The 21,678-nt window shown below is 54.8% G+C and overlaps 1 protein-coding gene across 1 annotated transcript in view; it reads right to left on the minus strand.

The window, feature by feature from the left end:
• Positions 1 to 1,103: 1,103 nt before the first annotated feature.
• The window catches only part of WDFY2 (WD repeat and FYVE domain containing 2), a 165,103-nt gene continuing 144,528 nt past the window's right edge, over positions 1,104 to 21,678 (minus strand). The window contains exons 7-12 of the mRNA XM_055335960.1: positions 19,890 to 20,016; positions 10,215 to 10,320; positions 6,612 to 6,713; positions 5,657 to 5,787; positions 3,228 to 3,336; positions 1,104 to 2,307 (exon numbers count right to left, since the gene is read on the minus strand). Coding sequence (XP_055191935.1) covers positions 2,278 to 2,307; positions 3,228 to 3,336; positions 5,657 to 5,787; positions 6,612 to 6,713; positions 10,215 to 10,320; positions 19,890 to 20,016 — 605 coding nt within the window. The 3' untranslated portion in view covers positions 1,104 to 2,277. The remainder of the gene's footprint in view (positions 2,308 to 3,227; positions 3,337 to 5,656; positions 5,788 to 6,611; positions 6,714 to 10,214; positions 10,321 to 19,889; positions 20,017 to 21,678) is intronic.

A 21,678-nucleotide genomic window follows, 5' to 3' on the forward strand; every position in this document is an offset into this window, starting at 1 on the left:
GCGAAGTAGCCGAGCAGAATCCCCGCGAGGTGCGATTCCAACGGGGCACGTGGGCGATGGCAGCCAACGTGGGCGGGGGAAGGCCGGGTGCGGGGCGCTGCCACTCCGGGGGCGCGAAGCCCACCCCGAACACGCGCGAAGACCCCGCCACCCGCGCTCCGGCCCCATGAGTCACAGACACGGTGGGGACGCCCGTCGTCCAGCTCCGGGTTCACCGTAGGACGGGGCACGGCTGGCTCGCGTGTCGTCCTTCAGGAATCCGAGCACCCGCAGGGATGGGGACGGAGAAGGGGCCGGGGCCGTGGACACTAAGAGGCACCCGGGGGTTTGGCCGCGGCTCCCCTCCCCGATGGGGCGTCCGGTGGCTCCGACCCTGAGGGGCTCTGCGGGCTGCGGCACAGCCGTGCTGGCGGGCGGGCGCTGCAGCGGGGCGCAGGGTGGCGGCCCAGGGCGCCCACGGTGGACCCGGCGCGCCCTGAGCTCCCCTGCGCCCACCTGGGGTCCAGGGCAGGCTCGCTGGGCACCGACGTGCGGCTGCCCTGCCGTCCCCCTCTCCGCACACAGACCCCCTCCACCACCCGGGGACGGAGAGCCCCACTCGTTTCTGACTCAGCACGTGGTTCCCCACGACGGACGGCTTGGCGAGCGGCTCGGAGTCCAGGCTATTGGAGTGTTTTACGTTTCACTCCCTCGCGGAGCTCTCACCGCCGCGCAGGGAAGGCTCGGGTCAGTCCTAACGGCTCTGACTCGGGCCGCAGGGGCGCGGGAGGCCCGGCGAGGCGGCTCGTGGGGACAGCTTCCGTGCGTGTGTACGCGCGTGTACGAGCTTCCAGTGTGCTCCCGCGAGCGGCTGCGGCCGGGGCCTGCTCCCCAGCGCTGTGGCCACGCGGCCCGGGGGTGCCGCTCAGGGTCCCGGAGGTGCCCCGGCCTGGCACGGCGCGCAGGGCTCCTCCCAGGTTGGAAAGGAAGGGGCTTACTAACCACGAGGGGGAAAACGGCTTTCGAAAAAAAAAAAAGAAAGAAAAGAAAAGAAACAGGGAGCATTTCCGACACCAAGAAACTGTCAAAATCGAAGGGAACAGATGACGTGGACGCTTGGACAGTGAAGGGCAAGTGACTGGCCTTTATTCAGCCCGGGGAGGCTCAAGGACTCCGTGACCCCGACGGCCCCGACAGGTGCGACGTGTCCAGGGCTCACGGCACACGCCGCAGCTGACCAAGTCTCTCTCCAGGTGGAAACGACGTTTCTAAAACGGACCTCAACATCCCGAGGTGGGTCCACTACGCACACGCGTTTCACTGGATCAAGTTTGGTTGGATTTCCTTAAAATTAGAATTCTTTGGGGTCATTTTTTAAAGCCCTCTTTAAAAAAATAATGATAATCCCCAACCAGAGGAGTCGGAGCCGTCGGACTCGGCACCTTTCACGTCTCGGATCACACCGGTGTAGTAGGAAAGCGTTGCCACGCGCTCTGCTAAAGCACACGAAGGACGAGGTTTAGATCTCCAGGTTCAGGGACGGCGCGGGGCATGGCAGGGCGCGGCCCGGGTAGGGAGCACGTTCGAGGGGCTGTCGCGGGGGACATGGCTTACAGGCGCTTCTTCCGGGGGGCCCTGGGGTTTGGGTTCTTGCTTTGCCGCACGTGTTGGGAGTGCGGCGCGCGGGGAAGAGCCCGTGAACGAGGCTGGGAGCCTCCAACCGGGTGACAACGACCCAGGCCCCAGAGCTGGGGCTCCGAGGTGGCCACGTGCTCCCGCGAGGTGGGGGGGCAAAGGCGGAGGCCGAGGCGGGCGCCCAAGGGGATCGCTCCGGGTGATTCAGGGGGTCAGTGGAAACCCCCACCAGGGGCCCCCGCACCCCGCGGCGCAGGAGGCGTGTGTGGAAGCTGAGGACACGCTGGGGAGAGAGTGGACAGCAGCACGCGGGTGACCGCAGGTGAGGGCGCGGGGGGGGGGGACGCGGCCCACAGAGCTGGGCGGGCGGAGGCGGGAGGCTCCCTCACCACAGCCGAGGGGAGGGAGACGGGCCGCGCTCAGCCCACGCGGTTCTCAGATGCTCGCAACAAGGCAGCAGAGCCGGGACGCACACAAATTTGCCAAAAACTATCTTCCGTCTTATTGTGGGGACAGGCTGTGGAGGCCCGTCGCCGGGGCCATGCACACGCGCCCACCAGGCCGCGGCTCCGCGCGCCTCCGCGTCCACTCGCAGCTCCGGGAAGGTGCGGATTCCGGCGACGGCTGTAGAGTAAGCTCGGCCTTCGGACGCCTGCGGGGCCGTCACGACACGACGGGGGTCATGTCCCACAGCTGCGGAGAGACAGGCGGGCATGAGCGGCGACTCGGCGCTGGGGACAGCTTCTCCCACAGCGCGGCCGCCCCATCCTCTCACCCAGTCTCCCCACGGCTCCTATTTTCAAAAACAGAGGAGCCGAGGCTCCCAGGGTTTACGCTGCACTTGCTGGAGGTCACGGCGGCCTCCGGGTTCAACCGCCGCGCCTGCTGCTGCTCCCGGAAGGGCCTCCTGTCCTGGCCCTGCGGCGGCACCGCATCCCCGCGGCCGGCTCCGCGCCTCTGGGCCAGCGCCCTCACCCGGCAGACACCAGCTGGTACTCGCCCCTGCCAGTCCTCTCCACACCGAGCCGCTTCCTTCCTGCGGCCCAGCTCTTGTGGCCATCCCAGCCTCTCCTCCATCCCAGCCTCTACCCTATCCCAGCCTCTCCCTCCATCCCAGCCTCTCCTCCATCCCGGCCTCTAACCCATCCCGGCCTCTCCCTCCATCCCTGCCTCTACCCCATCCCTGCCTCTACCCCATCCCGGCCTCTCCCCTTCCAGCCTCTACCTATCCTGGCTTCTCTCTCCATCCCGGCCTCTACCCCCATCCCTGCCTCTACCCCATCCCGGCCTCTCCTCCATCCCAGCTTCTACCCCATCCCTGCCTCTACCCTATCCCAGCCTCTCCTTTCATCCTGGCCTCTCCCTCCATCCCGGCCTCTACCCCTATCCCTGCCTCTACCCCATCCCGGCCTCTCCCCCATCCCAGCCTCTACCCACTTGTCTGTTCCACGCGTGACCCACGTTAGGCACCGGGAAGCCCGCGTGTGTCTCAGGAGATGGCATGTCCCTGGCCAGGAGGCGTGTGCCCTCGGTGTGCTCCCTGTGCACGGGCCTCATGACGCTGCGGCCCTGCACACTTCATGGAGCCGAGGCTGCAAGACCCAGGGACGTACCTTGATAACCTTGTCGGTTCCAGAAGTCAGCAACCATCCTCGGGTGGGATCGAAGTGCACGTGCACGATGTTATGCTTACTGTCGTGGAAGGTGGCCGTGGGCGCGCGTCTGCGGGAACAAGGCCGTCGAGTGACGAGGGGCCGCACAGGAAGGAGAGAAGACAGTGTCGGAGGTGGTGGCCTCCCTCCCTCCCTCCCCCCGCACCCACCCCACAAGGGCTCCAGGACTTACGTATCTCAGAGAGAGAGAGGGGGGGGGGAGACAAGAGGGAGAGAGTAGGAGAAACAGAGAGTGCAGGAGAGCGGGGGCGGGGGGGGGGTGTGGGGGGGGTGGGGGGGGGAGAGAGTGGGAGAGGGAGAGAGCGAGAAAGCACGTGGGACCGAGGGCGCTCGTGCAGACGGGGGTGGGGGAGAATCAAGCGGACTCTACGCTGACCCTGGAGCCTGGACCCTGGACTCCCACCACCCTGAGGTCACAGCCTGAGCCGAAACCAGGAGCTGGACCCTTAACCGACGGAGCCACCCAGGAGCCCCTTTTTGTTTTAAAAAGTGAAAAGGATTCCTGTCTTCTCCGGAATGGGAAAGAGATGACGACGCTCCCCCAAGTCTTGGGACCACTAGCTGCCCTGATAGGAGTCTACGAAAACCTCCAACTCTGCCTTTGACGAGTCCTAAAACAAACACCTCCGTGCTTTTGCCAAGGCTCAGAAGGACCCGCTGGGAGAACAGCGACCTGTGCCTATTTAAAAAAAAAAAAAAAAAAAAACCCAAGAGCACAGCTGTTACGAAGCCTCAGATACTGTCACCTCCCCGCTGACGAGCGGCCCGTGCCTTCTCCTCATCTCCCTGGGGCAGCTGCAGGCTTACTCTTTCCAGGGCATTCCAACACTTGAACGAGTCAAACAGCCCATAAGCAAACATCAGTATTTTTAAATCGATGCATTTTTTTTTTTTTTTGGTGAGAGGGCTTGTGGCCCACCACCTGCCTGGTGGTCAGGAGGCGATGCCGGGGACCAGAAGAGACGGGGCCCCGGGGGAGGAGGCGGCGGGTCCGCCATCAGGCCCCTCTGCAGGGGCTCTCCGAAGCCAGGGGTGGCCCGGGGCTAGGTCTGCAGAACAGATCTTCAGGATCCTAAGACGATCACTTTAAAACACTTAGAATTCAAGATTTGGGCTTAACGTGCAGTTGCTTAGCTCTCTGGGTCTGTGTCTTTATCTGTAACATGAATAATTAATTTAGAATATCTCACAAGTCTCTTGCAAGCTCTCTAATCTAATGAAAAGAACTTTCTTATTAATTTCAACACATATGATGAGCGGAAAATAATCAATGAACATAAATGCTTGCTGTGCAAGGGCATCTTGATTTATATTTGCTCTGGGTAAGTAAGAATGAAAAAACACATAAATTAGGGTTATCCGTTAAGAGAATGATTTGGCTTATTAGTTGCCAGGACTTTCCTTTAAACGCTGACTTCCTGTGGTGCATCTTAACTACATTCCTACTTACACGCTGTTCCAAGACCCCCACCTCGCACTTGAAACGCTTCTACGATACACGAGGTGGGGGAGCCTGCAAGCTTTTCCTTAGCAGATCTTCACAGAATCGGGCGGACGAGCTTCCTGGGAGATCCTGCCGTCGTTCGTTAAAAGGGGAACTTGCTGCAGAGTGCTCTGCTTACGTTTGGGGCAGTCGGCCATTCGCGGCATTGAGGGGGTCACGCAGACGCACCCCTCCACACGCGCCCCAGGGCCCGGGCCGCGCGGCCAGCTGAGGTCGTAGGTCATCGGCAAGACCACAAGACGACGGAGCAGCTGGAAGTACTGGGCTCCTGGGGAAAGTGGCTTAGCTCCTCCTGAGAAATGCAGCCTGTGGAGCCCGTGGGCTGACTTAGCCCCGTAAGAATACCAGCTTGGTGGGGGCGCCCGGGGGGCTCCGCGGTTGAGCGTCGGCCTTCGGCTCAGGTCGTGACCCCGGGTCCTGGGATGGAGCCCCACATTGGGCCCCCTGCTCGGTGGGGAGCCTGCTTCTCCCTCTGCCTCTGCCTGCTGCTCCCCTCCCTGCTTGGACACGTGCACGCGCGCGCTCTCTCTCTCTAATAAATATGGAAATAAAATCTTAAAAAAAAAATATGAACTTGGGCTGGAAAGTGCAGCCCGGGTTCCTGCAGTCCCGAGCAACCCTCAAGGGAATGAAGGGACGGGAGGGTTTGCAGTGCACGTCCCCCGCGGTGGAGAAGAGCCCAGAGCACAGGAATCCTCCCTGCGGGCTCTGCTTCCCTGTCGCACGAGAGGACACCTACCTCTTGGCAGAAAGCAGGCCTTGCCACCCGCACGGTGTATTTGAAACCAGAGGAACTGGGGCGCTGCTGAGTGCGGCCTCCCGACCACATCCCCCCCAACCCTGACGTGGCGCCGCCGGCACTCACTCCTCGTCGGTGATGGCCTCGTGGCAGCTGTCGCAGACCCGCACTTCGAACTCGAAGCCCATCAGGGGGATAGAGGAGCGCTTGGAGCTGCACTTGCCGCAGACGGCCTTCCCACACTTGCGGCAGTGGTGCTGCAGGGAGAGAGCACAGGCCTGCTGTGGCTCCGGGCGTGCTGGGCGGCATTCAGGGCAGGTCAGACGAAGGGCGCCGGGAGACCGAGGGAACACAGGTGTCCCCTGGGGCTCTCTGTGCAAATGCAGAGCTGCTGGGACACCTCTGCTTGTGTCACCGCGGCCCCCCACCCCCGCCTCCCCACCCCGGCCCCCACTGCCCACTCCAGGTCCTTCCCAGCTATCGCTCCCGTGAACCCTAGAGGGCCGCCCTGGTCAGGTTATCTGGGAGCTGGGCGTAGTGAGGAAGGGCCGCCCCCGGGGAAGACGCCGCCGGACGAGGGAGCGTGAAGGGAACCCCTTCAATCTGCGGCCTGCTGCTTGGCCACGCTCACGCAAGGGACTAGCGCTGATCTCCTTGGGGAGGACCAAACCCAACCAGGATCAGACGGAAATGCTGTATCGCTACAGTACGTCTAAGCGCCCGACACGGAGATGGCAGGAGGGGAAGTGAAGTCATCAGAGGAAATAAACACGGCTCCTCTAATCTCATGGTCCGCTAGCGCCGTGAACTGAGCAGGCCCCTCCGATGGAAGGGGTATTTCCGGAGATGCCGCTAGAATCCTAAAACCCTAACCCTTAAGCCCTTGGAACAAGTCCCTCCAGACACCGACTCCAGGAGGAACGAGCCGCGGTGCAGACGGGGGGAGGAGGGTCGTGCTGCCGCAGGGCGACCCGGGCAGCAACGGACCCCGGCCCCACTCCGGAGGCGCGCGGCTCTTCCACGCCCGCAGGCGGGCTGGTCCCACTCTGTCCCACCTTGACGACGGATCCCTATCACCCACCTGTCTCAGGCCAATCTTCTTACTGTCCCACATTTGCTTGAAGTTCCAGAAGAAAGGCTGGTCACACTTCTGGCAGGAATCACTGTCCAGCCACTCCGGGGTCTGGTGGGGTGAAGCACACGACAGGCCACACTGAGAAGCGGCGGGACACGGAGCCATCGATGCCGAGGAAGGTCAAGGACCGACAGGTGTTCGCAAGGAACAGAGGCGGGACTTCTCAGTCAGTCACCGAACGCCGACCGAGTGCTGCGCCCTGGGGGGTGGGGGCGCGTGGGCAACAGGATCTCTACCGTCGTGGAGCTCCCCCCGATCGGGCAGGGCTAAACAGGAAGGATCAGTGCCATCGATGGCTTAAATAAGCGGAAGCGCAAAGGCCCGAGAAGCAGAGGCAGGGGGCCAGGAGGGGGGAGGGGCGCGGGGCGGGGGCCCACGGCGAGAGGCCCGACAGCCAGGCTGACCTGGTCTCGTGTTCTCGGGGCGTGTGCGATCCTATTTGCTCCGGCTGCTTATGGCATCATCGGCGTTACAACCGCACCTCCTGCCTGCGGCGGAAGGCTGCCTGGGCGGCTGTAGCACCCGCGGGCGCCCACGGGGAGGCCCACCCGCTCCCGCTCTCCGCAGGGCCCAGCGAGGTGCAGACTCCGCCCCTGCCTCGTGGACCTCGCCCCACTCTGCGCCTGTTCACCGTGTCGCATGGGTTTAAAAGGATGAGTTAAGCTTAAAGCGCTTCCTTGTAAACCTTCCGAGACTACGCTCCTGCCCGTGCGCCCCGGGGTCCACGCTCAGCTCTGCACAGTCATCGCGCGGCAGACGCACGGTCTTTGCACGTGTCACTGGACCCAAGGAACCCGGGAAAATATATCCAGCCCCAGGGTGTCTCAGAAGTGAGTTCCAGGGACCCCAACTGGATCCACGGGGCGCTCACAGTAACAGACCCCGAGCGCACACCGAGAAACGTGGAAACACAGGTCAGCCCCTCTGTCCGGGACTCAACAGGCAGCAGCACAGCTTTCCTCGGCTCCGTCCCTTTCTGAAGACCTTGCAGAACAGACGGGGGGACTTAGCCTATTCTCCTACCTACAAGCAGAAAGGAACCTAAGGCGACACCTTGTCCCAAGAAAGAAGAGTAAAGAGGTGACGCCTGAAGGGTTCCGATTCTTGGTCTATTTTGTTAAAACCAAAGAGTCCTCAAGAAGCAAGCCTTGATTTGCTTTGTGATTTTCAAGCTCTAAGCGGTTTAAGGACAGCTTTAACGAAATAACAGAGTTCAGGAAAGACATTTTATCCCTTAAAGACGTATCTGTGCTTGTGATTTTTCGACACACGATGCAGGAAAATCAGAAGGATTCACAAGAAACTGTCACACGCGCGCACACACTACACCTTTTATAAGGATACATGCAGGCTCAGGACATACACCAAAGGCATCACCGTGGGTGGCTATGAGGAGGGGAAAGGGAAAGGATCGGGCCAGAGGAAAAAAAAAAGAAATCCGCACATGCAGTATGACCTCATTTTTGCCCAAAAGACCCCAAAAAACAAAGACCTAAAAAACAAACCCTGCCCACGTGTATTTGCAGAGAAAACCATGGGAAGGGTTTTTGCCAACACGTGACAGGTGCTGCTCCCGGGGTGGCGGCACTGGGAGTGGCCGACGCCTTTCCTACCCGTCGAGCAGCCCTCTGTGACCCTGCTACACCGAGCACGTGTTACATATGCTCCTACAGAATGATTCAGTTTTAGGAAAAATGGATTTCGTTAACGATACAAACACCTGTTGAGCCTCCGGGCCGCCCGCGGCCGCCGTGGCTCCCGCTGCCCCTGCTGCTCCCGAGCGCCAGCACACAGGCGCTCTCCTGTTCACCTTGCCTTGGTCGCGGTGCTTCCTGTCCTGCTCAGAGCACAGCCAGGGCCCGTCAATCCTCCTACGTCCTTCCACAGCCTCCCCGCTGGGAAAGCCGCCGCCGACCGTCGCCCCCTCCTGCACACCCAGCAGACGTGGAGCTCACAGCAACCGTGAGCCGATCACTCACACGGTCCAACAGGCTTCGACAGTCCTCTCCCGTACTTCTTCCTCCAGAAAGTCTACCGGCACGGGGAGCGCTTCTTCTCAGGGCTCCGGCCTCCTGGGGTGAGCACTGCACCTCCCGTGACCCAGGAGCCCCCCGCACATACACCTCAGGGGAATTAGCCTCATAGAACATGACACTTGCAGAAAACGGCTGCGACCGTCTCTCCACCCCATGCGGATCACTGAATCCCCTGCACAGGAAGATCCTAGATAGCCAACGAGTTGCAAGTGCCCGTATCTGCAGGTCAACGGGCATAATTTAAGCAAGACGCCTCAAGGTACTGCCCATCATCCTCCTGCTTCGTCTCCGGAAACCCCGTCATTACCCTCCCTTGGGCCTCTGTCATCAGGGGCAGGGGCTGCGGGCACCAGGGGAGAAGAGCGGGGCGGGGCCCCCGCTCCTGGGCTGGTCCGGCGGCCTGGGAAGACGCCTGGGAAGACGCCGGGACAGACGAGGGCTGACTGCGTCACCCACGGCGGGCTGTTGTGCAGAATCCGCGGGCCCGCGGCCTGGCTGGCGAGGCCAACACGCGCTGTACGATTTCCCTGCCTTTATCCCGAGGGGGCCAAGCGATACTTTCAAAAGCAAAATCCTACAACACCCACTTCCTAACAGTAATGATCATTTTAACTAGTTACTAATAGAACTCCCACGGATTTACGGTTTGAGCAAGTCAGGCCTTAATCTTCTTAAGCATTTAATTACTGGCGTCTGAAAGGCATTACACGGTGGATACGCGACGGCTCTCTTGAAAGGAGATTGGGGTGAGGACACGGAAAGAAGCTGGGAAACTGCTTTCGTCTTTTTAAAGTGTTGCTTTTCTAACTCTTGCATCCTGCGAGGAAACACGTCAGATGGATGAATACGGACCGTCAAAGGGAAGGTTCTCCCAGCATGATTCTAGGGAAGTGAGATCATGGTTAACTTCAAAGTCGCCGTCAAGGGGATACTCGGCAAACAGCCGTGGTTACGACGCTCAAGACGAGAAAAGAAAACTCAGGCGAACAGGATGCTATGGGAGAAGTTAAACGTAGCCTTGAAAACGGCGGGGAACGCATGTACCTCTGGAGAACGGTTGGAGCGTGACTCCTAAGAGGCACAAAAGTAGTTATTTCTGATATTTCTAGTGACACCAAGCCAAGGGCTCTTACGTCGTCAGGTACCGTTTCTCACGCATTCGCCACCATTCCCCGGCTAACGTAACACCCTGGAGTGTTCCGTGTCCCCGGGGCACGTCCAGGGATAATCATCTGGAAACAGCTGGTTCCCTCTCTCCGACCCGAACTTTGGTTGTGATGGAGCAACAGGTTCGGTCTAAACCCCTTAGTCTCGGCCAAAATCCTTATGAAATCACTATTTCGTGAACGTCACTTGCCACCCCGTGAGGGGTGAGAGGAAAACGGAATTTCCCTGGACACTGGACTATTGTGTTCTCGGACACGACAGGCGTCCCCCGCGGTTTAGCCGCGAGAGAAGGCAGAGCTGCGCGGGAGGGGAGGCCGGGCGCTCTGGGTCTGACCCGGGGGCCTACCTCCTGCCGCTCCACGTCCATGTTCCACACCACGATCCCGCCGTCTCCGCCACACGAGATGAGCTGCCGCGTGTGCTGCGCGTAGGACAGGGCCTGGACCTTGTCGCTGCAGGGGAAAGCCGGGTTAGGGGCCGCCCCGGAGGCCGTCAGCGCCCGCTGCCCCCGAGCCCCATTTTGAGCTTTATTTTTCTTTCTAGTTCATACACGGCTGACGAAGTATTCCCCCCTGGGCGGCAGCCACCACGGAGGGCCGGGTTCCAGGGTGTGACACCTTGGGGATCACCAACAGAAGGTTCCAGACGCGGCCCAGGGGGCGAGGGAGCAGGGGATAGGGCTTCTTGGGTGACTCTGTTAATTTTTCTGTCCTGAGCTCAAATCGATGAAGAGTTCTGAGCCCACGGGGAAGGGGCACAGCCCCTTGCAACCCAGACTGGTGACCTGTGTGCTTTCGAGTCTCCTGCCCTGCATCCGGGGTTGTGCGACCAAAGCAGTGAAAGCTTGGTGTCCGCGACTGCAGTTCAGTAAGGCCTTCCCCTCTCGAGTCCGGGGCGCCAGCCTACCGCCAGACGGCCTCAGGAAATCACATCACCCTGCTCTTTGCTTTTGATTTTTTAATTTCTTCTTCTTTTTTTTTTAAGATTTTAATACTTTCTAAATTATAAGAACTTGTTCTGTTTGGCTTAAAGATAAACAAGTGCTTATATAAATTCATTCATTTTTTTTAAAGATTTTATTTATTTATTCACGAGAGACACAGAGAGAGAGAGAGAGAGAGAGAGAGGGGCAGAGACACAGGCAGGGGGAGAAGCAGGCTCCCTGCAGGGAGCCCGACGCGGGGCTCGATCCCGGGACCCCGGGGTCACCCCCTGAGCCAGAGGCAGAGGCTCCCCACCGAGCCCCCCGGCGCCCGCTATCTTCTACGTTTACAGAGAGGCTGTAACAGCCGAGTCACACCAGTGAACGTTCGTTTCTGCTGCCTGACGGAGACGTGCACGTGGTGTGGACTGCAGCGGAGATTTCTGTTGTTAGGCGGTCATGAGCTTTGCCAATCTACTAAAATGCGTGTATGTGGCAGACAGTTCTCAATTACCCACATCCTCCCTCCTCCCAATTTTTTCTATGAAATATAAGTTAGTTACTCTGGTTAATTGTATCTAAAATGGGTGGTTTAGACGATGCCAAAGGCAATAATGGAAACAAGATACAACTATGCATTTAAGGCTTTTGTTTTTAAAAGAGAAACCAGGGTAGTTTTGTCTTAAAGCTATGGTTCTCACACCTTTCCATCTCAGGACCCCTTTACCTTCTTAAAAATTATTTAAAGACACCGAAGAGCTTTGGTTTAAACAAGAAATAACTACTAATACTTATTGTGCTTGAAATCAAATCTGAGAACTTAAAAAAATATTAATTTGAAAACTGCAACGATAAATCCATTCTATCTTAATATAAATGACGTATATTTGGTGGAAATTAACTGTATTTCCCAAAGTGACAAATTCTGATGACAAAAATGACATTAACATTTCTGCAAGTCTTTCTAATGTCTGGCTTAACAGACGAGAGGCAGATACTCCTCTCTTTCTGCATTTGTTCTGACACCACTCGTCACACAGCCTCCGGAAAACTCCATTGTACGATTTTGAGAGACTATGGATGAGAAAGGCAGTTCTGGAGTCAAGTAGAAATTTGTTCTAGAATAGGAGAGAAAAATGAAGGACAAGACTTGGAAAGTGAATTTTATTTGCTTTGGTTTATGACACTCGAGTCTGGAAAAGGGGCTATAAAATGCATTAAAATCTGGGCACAGTTCCCTCGGCTTTGATGGCTCGCTTCCTTGCCTTACGGATTAACGCCTTTGACTACGCTGCAAAAGGGTGCTCTTCTCCTTCCATAAAGTCTGCCTCGCTCGCACAGATTCTGTGTGTCACCACATTACTTTCAGAGCTTTATGTTGACTCGGCTCAAGTCCCCACACCACCTTTGACAACTCTTTGATTCTGCCTTCCTAGGCCGTACCCTATATCTCGAAAAAACAAAATTAAGAAATCAGGATACTTCTTACACCTCCAACTACCTCTGAGATTTCCTAGAGGGATCCTTGGGAATTGTAAACACGTACTCCTCTGCCCTGTGAAAAGAGAGATGCTAGAAATAGCTGTATTTGTTTGCTGTGTTGCTATTTCACGAGTTTCATGGGAACAGTCATCAGAAGACATGCTCGGCCTTCCCTAGGTCAAGTCGGTATAGATAAAATTTTATTAAAGTAAGTATTTTTGAGGTTGCATATTTTGTGGGACGACCCTGGGGGTTTATCAGAGCTCTCATTGTCTATACTATGCTTTCCCCTCCAGGGGACTACTGATCAGAGCTCTCAGGACACCGTCACACAGGCTGTCTCCATAGAGAATTTTGTTCTCCTTCATTATGATCACTATTTGTCACAGTAAAAAAAAACCTGACCACTGAAGTCTTTATAATCTATAGACGATTTCTGTTGCGCTCTGATGCTTGCCTGAGGGCTCTGCTATAAGCTACAGGCCAGAGAGGACAACCTCAGAGTCGCAAGGAAAAGGACTTAACTGTACCAAGTATCTTTCAAAGGATAGACACTCCGGCAAAGGCTACAGAAATGACATTGCTTAGGTAGTTTCAAGCTGTGCGTGTGGACTGAGTCAAGATTTCCCTGGATTTCTGGATTCTTTTTAGTCTGGATGCGGATGGCTTCGTGAACGCAGATCGCTAAAACCAAGAATCAGCAGAACAAGAATTAATACACAGGCCTGGATGCGCCAAGGAGGGACATTTCACCGTAGTTATTTGGGAATACTGATGACGTTGTTTTATTAGATTTTTTAAAATTTTATTTTACGATTTATAATGTTGATGTTTTAATGTTCTGTTTTCTGGATATGGGAGGTGCCTTTTCTCCTACTTTTTATCCTCTCTCTAACCTACAATCTTGTAAACTCTGCTTTTATAAGCTCAAAAGAAACATTTAAAAATGATGCCCAGTTTTCAACGATTCCTCCAGAATTCAGAAAGTAATACTGAATCCCCTTAATTTAAATTTTTTTTTAAATTTTTATTCATTTATGATAGTCACAGAGAGAGAGAGAGAGGCAGAGACACAGGCAGAGGGAGAAGCAGGCTCCATGCACCGGGAGCCCGACGTGGGATTCGATCCCGGGTCTCCAGGATCGCGCCCTGGGCCAAAGGCAGGCGCCAAACCGCTGCGCCACCCAGGGATCCCCTGAATCCCCTTAATTTTAATGCCAATATATTTATCTCATAGGCTGTTAGCACCGAGCCACAGGATATGGTCGGGCGACCAAGTCCTTACCTAGAACGTCATATTAGAGAACGACACTCACTGAGTCAGATATGACGAGCCGCTTGAACCTGTGGAACCAGGTTTGTAGCCACAGAGCCCTCCTAGGAAAACCGGCCTCGTATCGGGTGTGCAGGGTCCTGGCCTTCTCGGTGGTAAGGAAACGACCAGGCCAGGCTCCCGGCCAATGTTGGAAACCTCGAGGAGGTCAACCAAGGCCTAAGTACTATGGGTGACATATGGCGGAGAACATTCGGGGCTTGGTCTCCGAGGCTTGGTATAGCAAACAGCAGAGGCTTTGAAAAGCCTGATCCAGGATTCCTTATAAACACTTCCAGGCAGGAGCGGACGTGTGGCCCTGACAGCGGTTGACACCGTGTGGCTCGACACTTGCCAAGCGAGCCGAGAACAGCTGTACGATTAACACTCACACCACACAACGTCCACCATTAGGCCGAACCTTACGAGACCAACCCTCTTCTGTGGTCAAGAATAACCTCGGAGATCACTGTCCTACCGGAGAGGACGGGGGAAGGACTATCAGGCAAACACAAAAGAAGGAGATGGACCGAAAGCTCTGGCACCTTCACTGGAGGATCGGGTGTCACCTGGCAGCCCTCCTGGGCGACCTGGCTACAGGGCCTTCACCTGGCAGCGACCTAACCCTGCTATCGTATGACTCTGTGTCCCTGGCAGGATCGCAAACGCGCCTTCCCGGTGAAGGTGCGGGGAGTCCCCTCCGCTGCGCCCCCCCAGGGCGAGGTGGATCGACCTAGGCCGCGCTCACTTCCGCTCTCCCCTGCCTACGCACACGTCCGCTCTCTGGATGGTCCTCTCAGCCGGCTGTACCATCTCGCTCCTTTATTAGTTAATGACTAATATAAAGTCTCCGACAGGTACTCCGTTGTCCTCCCTCCCTCGGCTGTCCCTTCACACGTCGGCAAGTACGGAGTGCCACCCTTCTGCCGTCCAAGGGCAAGAAGGAAGCTCCATCTAGTCGAGCAGACTCGTAACCCTGGGATTCCAACTGCATTTCATTTGTTAAGGCATCTTGATACGCATCAGTGATGCTGTAAAACCAAAATAAGCCACAGAAGGAACTGCTTTGCCTCTCCGGGCTGGCAGCAACATTCGGCAACAAATACATAATTTATGGGGCTCCAGTACTGTTCATATTCCAGCACAGGAGCGTGGAGCACCGTGATGAATGCTGGATTCCAAGCTTTGTAATAAAGCTGCTCAGGGACTTCTTGATTTAAGGATTCACCGTGTAACCACCTTGCAGTTAAAAAACGAGGTAAGAGAACCTCTCCAGGTTCACGGATTAAGGGTTATAAAGAATAGGAGACACCTTCTTCTTACATTCGTGTTTCATCTGACATCATTATACCAGAAAGCATTTCAAACCCGGCTATTATCTCACGGCTGAGAGCGAGTGCTCTTACCGGTGCACAACACCCTCACTTTCACAACTACCAGGACCCGCCATCTGCAAAGCCTACACTCACTAGGGATGGCCTCATTTCCTTTCTCACCAGCCCTAGAGGGAACATATGTCTTGTAAGGCAGATACGTGATCTGGGGGTCCTGATGACAAATGAAAATACAAGGCGGCATAATGACAAGATGGTGACGGCACACAACAGTAGCCCAAGCGTGGGGCGCGTCCAAGCACAGGGCCCTGTGTGCCTGGACGTCGGTCCTGCGTCTGATGCTCCTTCAGGAAAAAGGGGGGAGAAGCCTTTGTCCTTTTCATAGAAACAGATGTTTCAGACATAAGCTAACGTCTGCCCAAATGTCAACCTGGGCCCTCTTCCACCTCCTGAGGGTCGGGGGCAGGGGGTGCGGACATGACTCATAGTCGTCAGCCTCCCAAACCTCCAGGCGCCAGAAAAGGCTCGGGAGTAATCCACACACACGAGGTCTTCCGGGTACGGGACACCTGGGTCAGCTCACACCAAGGGAGCCGGGGAGGACGTGCCGCCGCAGGAACCCCTGATCGCAGCCAGGCTGGACCTGAACTCAGGGATCCTGCCCGGGAGCACGCGCTATTCCGACCAGCAACACCTGCCTGACTCACTGGCTGAGGTGCAAGTTCAGCTTAGCCACTGCCCTTCGGTCCCCCTGCAATTTCCTGAGAACACGGTACTGATCCTGAGAACTACGAGAGCCTGTTCATCCCCCGAGATCCAAACCAAGAGCGGCCCCTCCACGGAGACCCCCGGTTTCAGTCAGCCCGGCACGCGGTCGCCCCTTTACCCCATTCTCAGGCATCAAGCCCGTTCCGTGTAGTCAGCGACTGCCGTCCCAGCCACCCTTGCATCCCAAGTGCCTACAGTCTGGTATATGGACGGAGCTCAGGAAACCCGTGTTGAATACAAATAGAGGGAGTAGGTTCACGTGGCTCGATTTCCATTCAAAATGCTATATTCAGAGAGAAATAGGACTCTGAGCCAAAAGCCTGATTTTCAAATCACCATGATTTTTCGTTAACAAGAATAATTTTTTGTTAACCGGCACTTCCTAGCCCTTAAGTCTCATGCTGATTATTTTACATGCGTTTTATAATTTACGGTTTTTGATCATCTTTGAGGGTTTCTCTTTCCAATATTACCTTTATTTTAGAGATGAGAATACCGAGGATCAGAGAGATGAAGAGTCCTGCCAAGGCCTACACAGCCATTAGCCGAGGGCGGGCTCAGATGCGCCTGGCCTGACCCAGAGGCCAGCGACTCAGCGACTGACGGCCACGCGGTATAGCACCTCCCCTCTGATAAGACTCTAGCCTCTCTGCAAACCTCATTTCTAATTCTGTGATCTGCTATGCACTTAGCTCAATTAGAAATGGAAAAGACATCTCTTCCCCTGTATCCTAATAACTCTCTACAATGAGAAATGCTCCTAAGTCTGAGATTCGAAGAGAGAGGCTTGCTGTCCTTCCCCAAACCCAGAAGAGGATGAGTGTGAGAATTCCACTTCCTTTCCTCACTCTACACGCAATTTACCCGATAAGGACGGAAAGGTCCAAATTCATGAACAGCCCCTTTCTTTACCAAAAGGCTTCGAAGATGCTCGTAACAAATGTCTTACACATGCTAAGGTCTGAAGAGGAAAACCAAGAGCCAGGACAGTGACCACATCCCGTGGGACCTACAGATCCCAGTCTCGGGGAAGATTCCACCCCAAGAATTGCATAGACCTTTACCTGTGCTTTAAACCACGTTACCATTAAATTAGGTTGTCACAAGGTCTCAGAGGCCTAAGAAAAATGCTGTTCGAAAGGGAAATTATGGGCAGCCCGGGTGGCTCAGCAGTTTAGCGCCGCCTTCAGCCCAGGGCGTGACCCCGGGGTCCTGGGATCGAGTCCCGCGTCGGGCTCCCTGCATGGAGCCTGCTTCTCTCTCTGCCTGTGTCTCTGCCTCTCTCTCCCCCTGTGTCTCTCATGAATAAATAAATAAAATCTCAAAAAAAAAAAAAGAAAGGGAAATTATGGTCATAATGTTGGTCACGAAATGCTAGGCATTATCTAAGAATAAAAAGGGATGTAAAAAGCCCAAGTATCCTTATTCGATTCGACACGGGCGTGGGACGTTGGCTGTCCAGGTTGATGCCTCTGTAATACTCAGCCAACCGGCGATGGCCCTTCGGAGGTGTATCTGGTCCCTGACACTGAAACCGCTTCTTTGCCTTTCCTTGCACAGAGCTAGCAGCACACAACCGCGTTCCACTTGCTGCAGGGAATAAAAACACCGAAACGTTTCAAATGCAGCTAATGTAGTGTAGAAGTATACTTTAGCTTTCCCCCCTGGACCTGGAGACATTTCGTCACTCTAGTGCTAAAGCTCGCTCTGCTTTGATGGGATTTTTATCCCATTCAAAATGGGATCCAACCCCTTGATCACCAAATCAAATTCCTGGCAAAAATGTCCTATTTCCCTCCACATGATGGTTGGCTATTCCCCACAAGGGGGAAAGGCAGCCCCCCACCCGTCTGGGGGTCTCCGGCCCGGTCGGCTCTGCCTCGTTGCCAAGCTCACTGATTTGGAGCTTCAACCACCGGTAGTCACGCTGCAGGGCGAAGGTGGGAAAATGAGGAACTGGAGGACAGCAAGGGGCAGCCTGGGGCCCCAAGAAGAAACTCTCCGTCCTCCAGAGTAGAAGGACGGAAGCCATCATGGAGCACAGCGGGGACCCTCTGTCCGTCCACGGGCGCCTCGGTGCGTCCCAGCGCGGCACGGGAGACCAAGAAGGCCGTGAGCAAGCAGCTTTCTCTGCCGGACGGACTCAACTAAGGTTCGGGAGGCCTCGTCGCCAGCTGGGGCCTCTGAGGACTCCGTATTCTCCTCTAGAAGAGGACATCTGGCTTCCCTCCTACACGTACGGGGTTCTTGCAAGACTCCGCTGACGTATCTGTGTTTGCTCTCTGACAAAGTATGATCACTGATCACCAATCCTGTGGCCAACTCTCGGGGCAGAGGAATGGCGGTCAAAGTGGCCCCGTGGCTCTTTCTCGCCTGCTGCCGTGGCCCCTTCCTTGCGCCACCTTCCGTGAGTCCCAGCCTGACTCCACCTCGAGCACTCACACCCACGCTGACCGGGTGACACCAGGCAAAGGCCTTCTGCCACCATTCCTGTTGGAAGCCAGCGTCCGCTGGCGGCTCCTGGTCTCACCACCCCCTAGGTCCTAAGGGTGTGGACTGTCAGGATGGCCTCCCAGGTATGGCCTGTTCTATGTTCCAAAAGGCCAGCTCTGTATGCCTTAGAAACTGGAAGACCTGTTAGTTCTGGTTCCATCTTTCTGGGGCTGAGAGGCTGTATTTCCACTTTACAGCTTCTCCTTTCTTACCAAACTATCCCGACCAACAGCTTGCCCGAGGGCGCTGAGGATACCGTGGTGGGGCGTCGAGCACTGTCCCTCCTTACCACCCTCTGGATGGGTCATGCAAAATTGCCTGCAGTCTTTATTAACCACTGTGCAAACATAAAACTAGTTACGAGCTAATCCGAATGAGCCCAACAAACATTACTGATCTTCACTCAAAACTGGCATCTCATTTCTCTGAGAGAGCCTGACGTGACGGGAATTGCTTCGCAGATTAGATAGTAACGGAGTTTTATTAAACAGGACTGTGTTTGGCTCCTCTTTTTCTTCACTTACAGGGATGACGTCAACTTTATATATAGTATTGAGGCCTGTCGCCTTGTCATGGAGATAAATGCAAGGGAACGATTCCTCTAATGAGCGGATGACAAGGGCCAAGACCTGGCCCCGACAACAGGTCTACTCTCTCACGTGGGGAAAGAAGGCTTAATCACTACTGCTCGAAGCCTCAATTCGAATACTGAAATAATCACTTGTGCGGAGGCCCTCCCAAATGGCTATTCTGAACAGTTTGTACCTAATAATCCCAACGGTGGGCCCAACTACTTAGGAGAATATTTTAACTTTAGCATTTCTGGGTAGATTTACAAAAAGAACCAACGTCGCTTAAAACCAGCGCGTTCCTGGGGCCTCACTCACACCTGTGTGTGGCTGCCCGGAGTCGCTGTTCACGCACTGGGAAAGCTGCAGGTGACAAACAAGTCAGGCTCGCCTTAGGGTCTGAGGCGGGTCTGCGGGTCTTCTGTGCCCCAGGACCGGTGGGCCGCGCAGGCTGGGGCAGATGGGAGCGTGGGCTGAGGGCCCCGGGAGAGCTGCCCGGGAGGCTCCGTCCAGCGGACAGGGGGGAGCTCCAGGACCGGAACGAGTCTGCGTCCTAACAAATTCCTGGTGACTCTGCACACTGCGAAGTCCGAGAGCGGCTCCCAGGAGACACCGGGCTTCCTCTGCCCTCCCTCTCAGCCCTGTGAGATCTGCCCCTCAAGGAAGAAGACCCGATATGAGTCAAGGGGGGTCCTCAATAAATAGTTGGCAAAGTACAAAATACACAGAGTGCGGATATTCCCTCTCCCCTTCTCCTCAAGCTGCCAGCAATCTTGCCACATTTGAACTCAATTGTAGAAACTCCATAGGCCTCCACGGCTTATATTTTTAAGCTCTTTCTTCTCGCATTCTCAGATTTTTACTCGTAAGTCTCCCCGGTTCTCATTTTTACTTTTTATCTCTTTGCTGCCATTATTTTATTTCACGGGTTTTTGCGGGCACTCTCAAATCCTCTGTGGAATTAAATGAGGTATAAATAAATAAACATACTTACGCACCGGTGTAATTCAAAGAGGCCGTCGGTCATGTTCCTGTAACATTCCTTCCACGCTAAGATCCTGCCATAGCGACTAGACCACACGCCTTTGTTCCAGGCAACCTTTTCTCAGAGCATTTTTAATAAAAGCACCAGCAGCCTTACTTGTGTCCTTGGAGCTCGATGGCTGTTCCTTTTCTCCCACCGATGTCCCACATGATAACAGAGTGATCCGAGCTGCCGGAGAACAGCACTCGCTGGACGGGGTCCCAACACAGGGCGGTCACCCCACCTGAGAGCAGAAGACACAGCTGGACATTAGTCACAAAGCGACTATTATTATTACTCACCAATAAATGTGAACGCAGAGGAGTCGGGCTCCAGGGCCGCTCCTTTGCCTACAGAACAAACAAGGAAGGCCCCAAAGAGAAAAGAAACCGGCTCCCGAATAAAAGTCTCTCCCTTTCAGCATTCCCCCCCCCCCAAATTCAATGTACCATAAAATCAATTACTATAAAGACCAAAAGAAAAAGGAAAAGGCAATAATTAATTGTCAGACAAGGGATATAATTCGAAGAAGGAAAACATCACACTGCTTGGAAATATTAACCATATTTTCTTGGCTTCCGTCTACCTCCCACCCTCACAGTAACAGACAAGAAGTACATGGAGTTTTCAAAAGCTCAACTGGATTTTTTATTCGTGAACACAGATACAATTAGACTACAACGTCAGAGTTGAAGATTTATTTTCTGTCTTTGGGAATTTAGATTTACAGATTCTGGGCACATCATCGACACCCTTGAGGGTCACTTTCCTTGACTGTCAAATGCAGGTGCTCAGGTGGCGACACATCTGAACATCTACATACAACTGCTACCGTTACTAATGGTGATGTTCGCCGAGCCACCACCTGCTTCACGGGGCTGTGGTGACAGCCGGGGTGGATCGGTTCTATAGGATTCCTCTGAAAACTGCAGTGCGCGGCGCACACGCTACGTGGTGGCTACTGGCATTACTCCCCTGGTGTGGCTATAAAATATTATGACGGATCTTTCTCTCTGGCAGTCCCCCTAAAAATCAAACTCCTGCATGATGAGAACAATATTAACTTTTTCCATTTAAGATAGACACACACACACACAAAAAAAAATAAGATGAGCACAAAGTCTACAAACACTTAAGAATGCGAGAAATACTCCGTTTTTATGTGATTGAAAAATAGGATATTCTGAACAGAACATAAAATAGCACAGCTTGTTTATTAGAATCTGACATTTTTCTTATGTAGATGATCAGTTTGTTCTAATAAAGTGCTATGCTTTAAAAGATTTTACAAAGTTTCTCTTATATAATATTCTCGAAGGGTTTTTTTTTTTTTTTTTTAAAAAAAGAAAGATTTTGCTTTTTTAACATCACAAGGGGAGGGAAAGTCCCAGAGTTCTGGCTCATGCTTGGTCCCTTCTCCCTACACCTGCACAACACTCTCCCGTCCCCTGCCCCCTGCAGTATACGCGCAGCCCACCTCCTGGCGCTCCCGGTCCCCTCCCCTGCTGCCACCCCAGAACCCAGTACGGGGCCAGCAGCACACGGGCTCTAGTGTTGTCTCTTGAATGAATGCAGGAGCAGATGAATGAAAACACAAAAAAATCTTTTTTTTCATCCACAATTCTTGTTACTTGTAACCCTTCTACTGGACTTACTAACTCTCCAAAGTTAGACACGGTTCGTCCTTTGATCCATCAGCTCTCGGTCCCTGCCGTCAAACCCTCCGTCAAACTCCCCGGTTACAGCAGTCCCCGCTTGTTCCCCGACGCGCTCCTGGGGCTTCAGGCACCGTGCTCAGCTGGGTCCGGAAGCAGGCGATCCTTCCTCTGCAGGACCCTCTGACGCAGCAGTGGCCTAGCAGGGCACCTCACACCGCCCCATCGCGCAGGCACCGAATCACCCACCT

The sequence above is a fragment of the Nyctereutes procyonoides genome, unplaced genomic scaffold, assembly GCF_905146905.1.
Source record: "Nyctereutes procyonoides isolate TBG_1078 unplaced genomic scaffold, NYPRO_anot_genome, whole genome shotgun sequence".
NCBI lineage: Eukaryota > Metazoa > Chordata > Mammalia > Carnivora > Canidae > Nyctereutes > Nyctereutes procyonoides.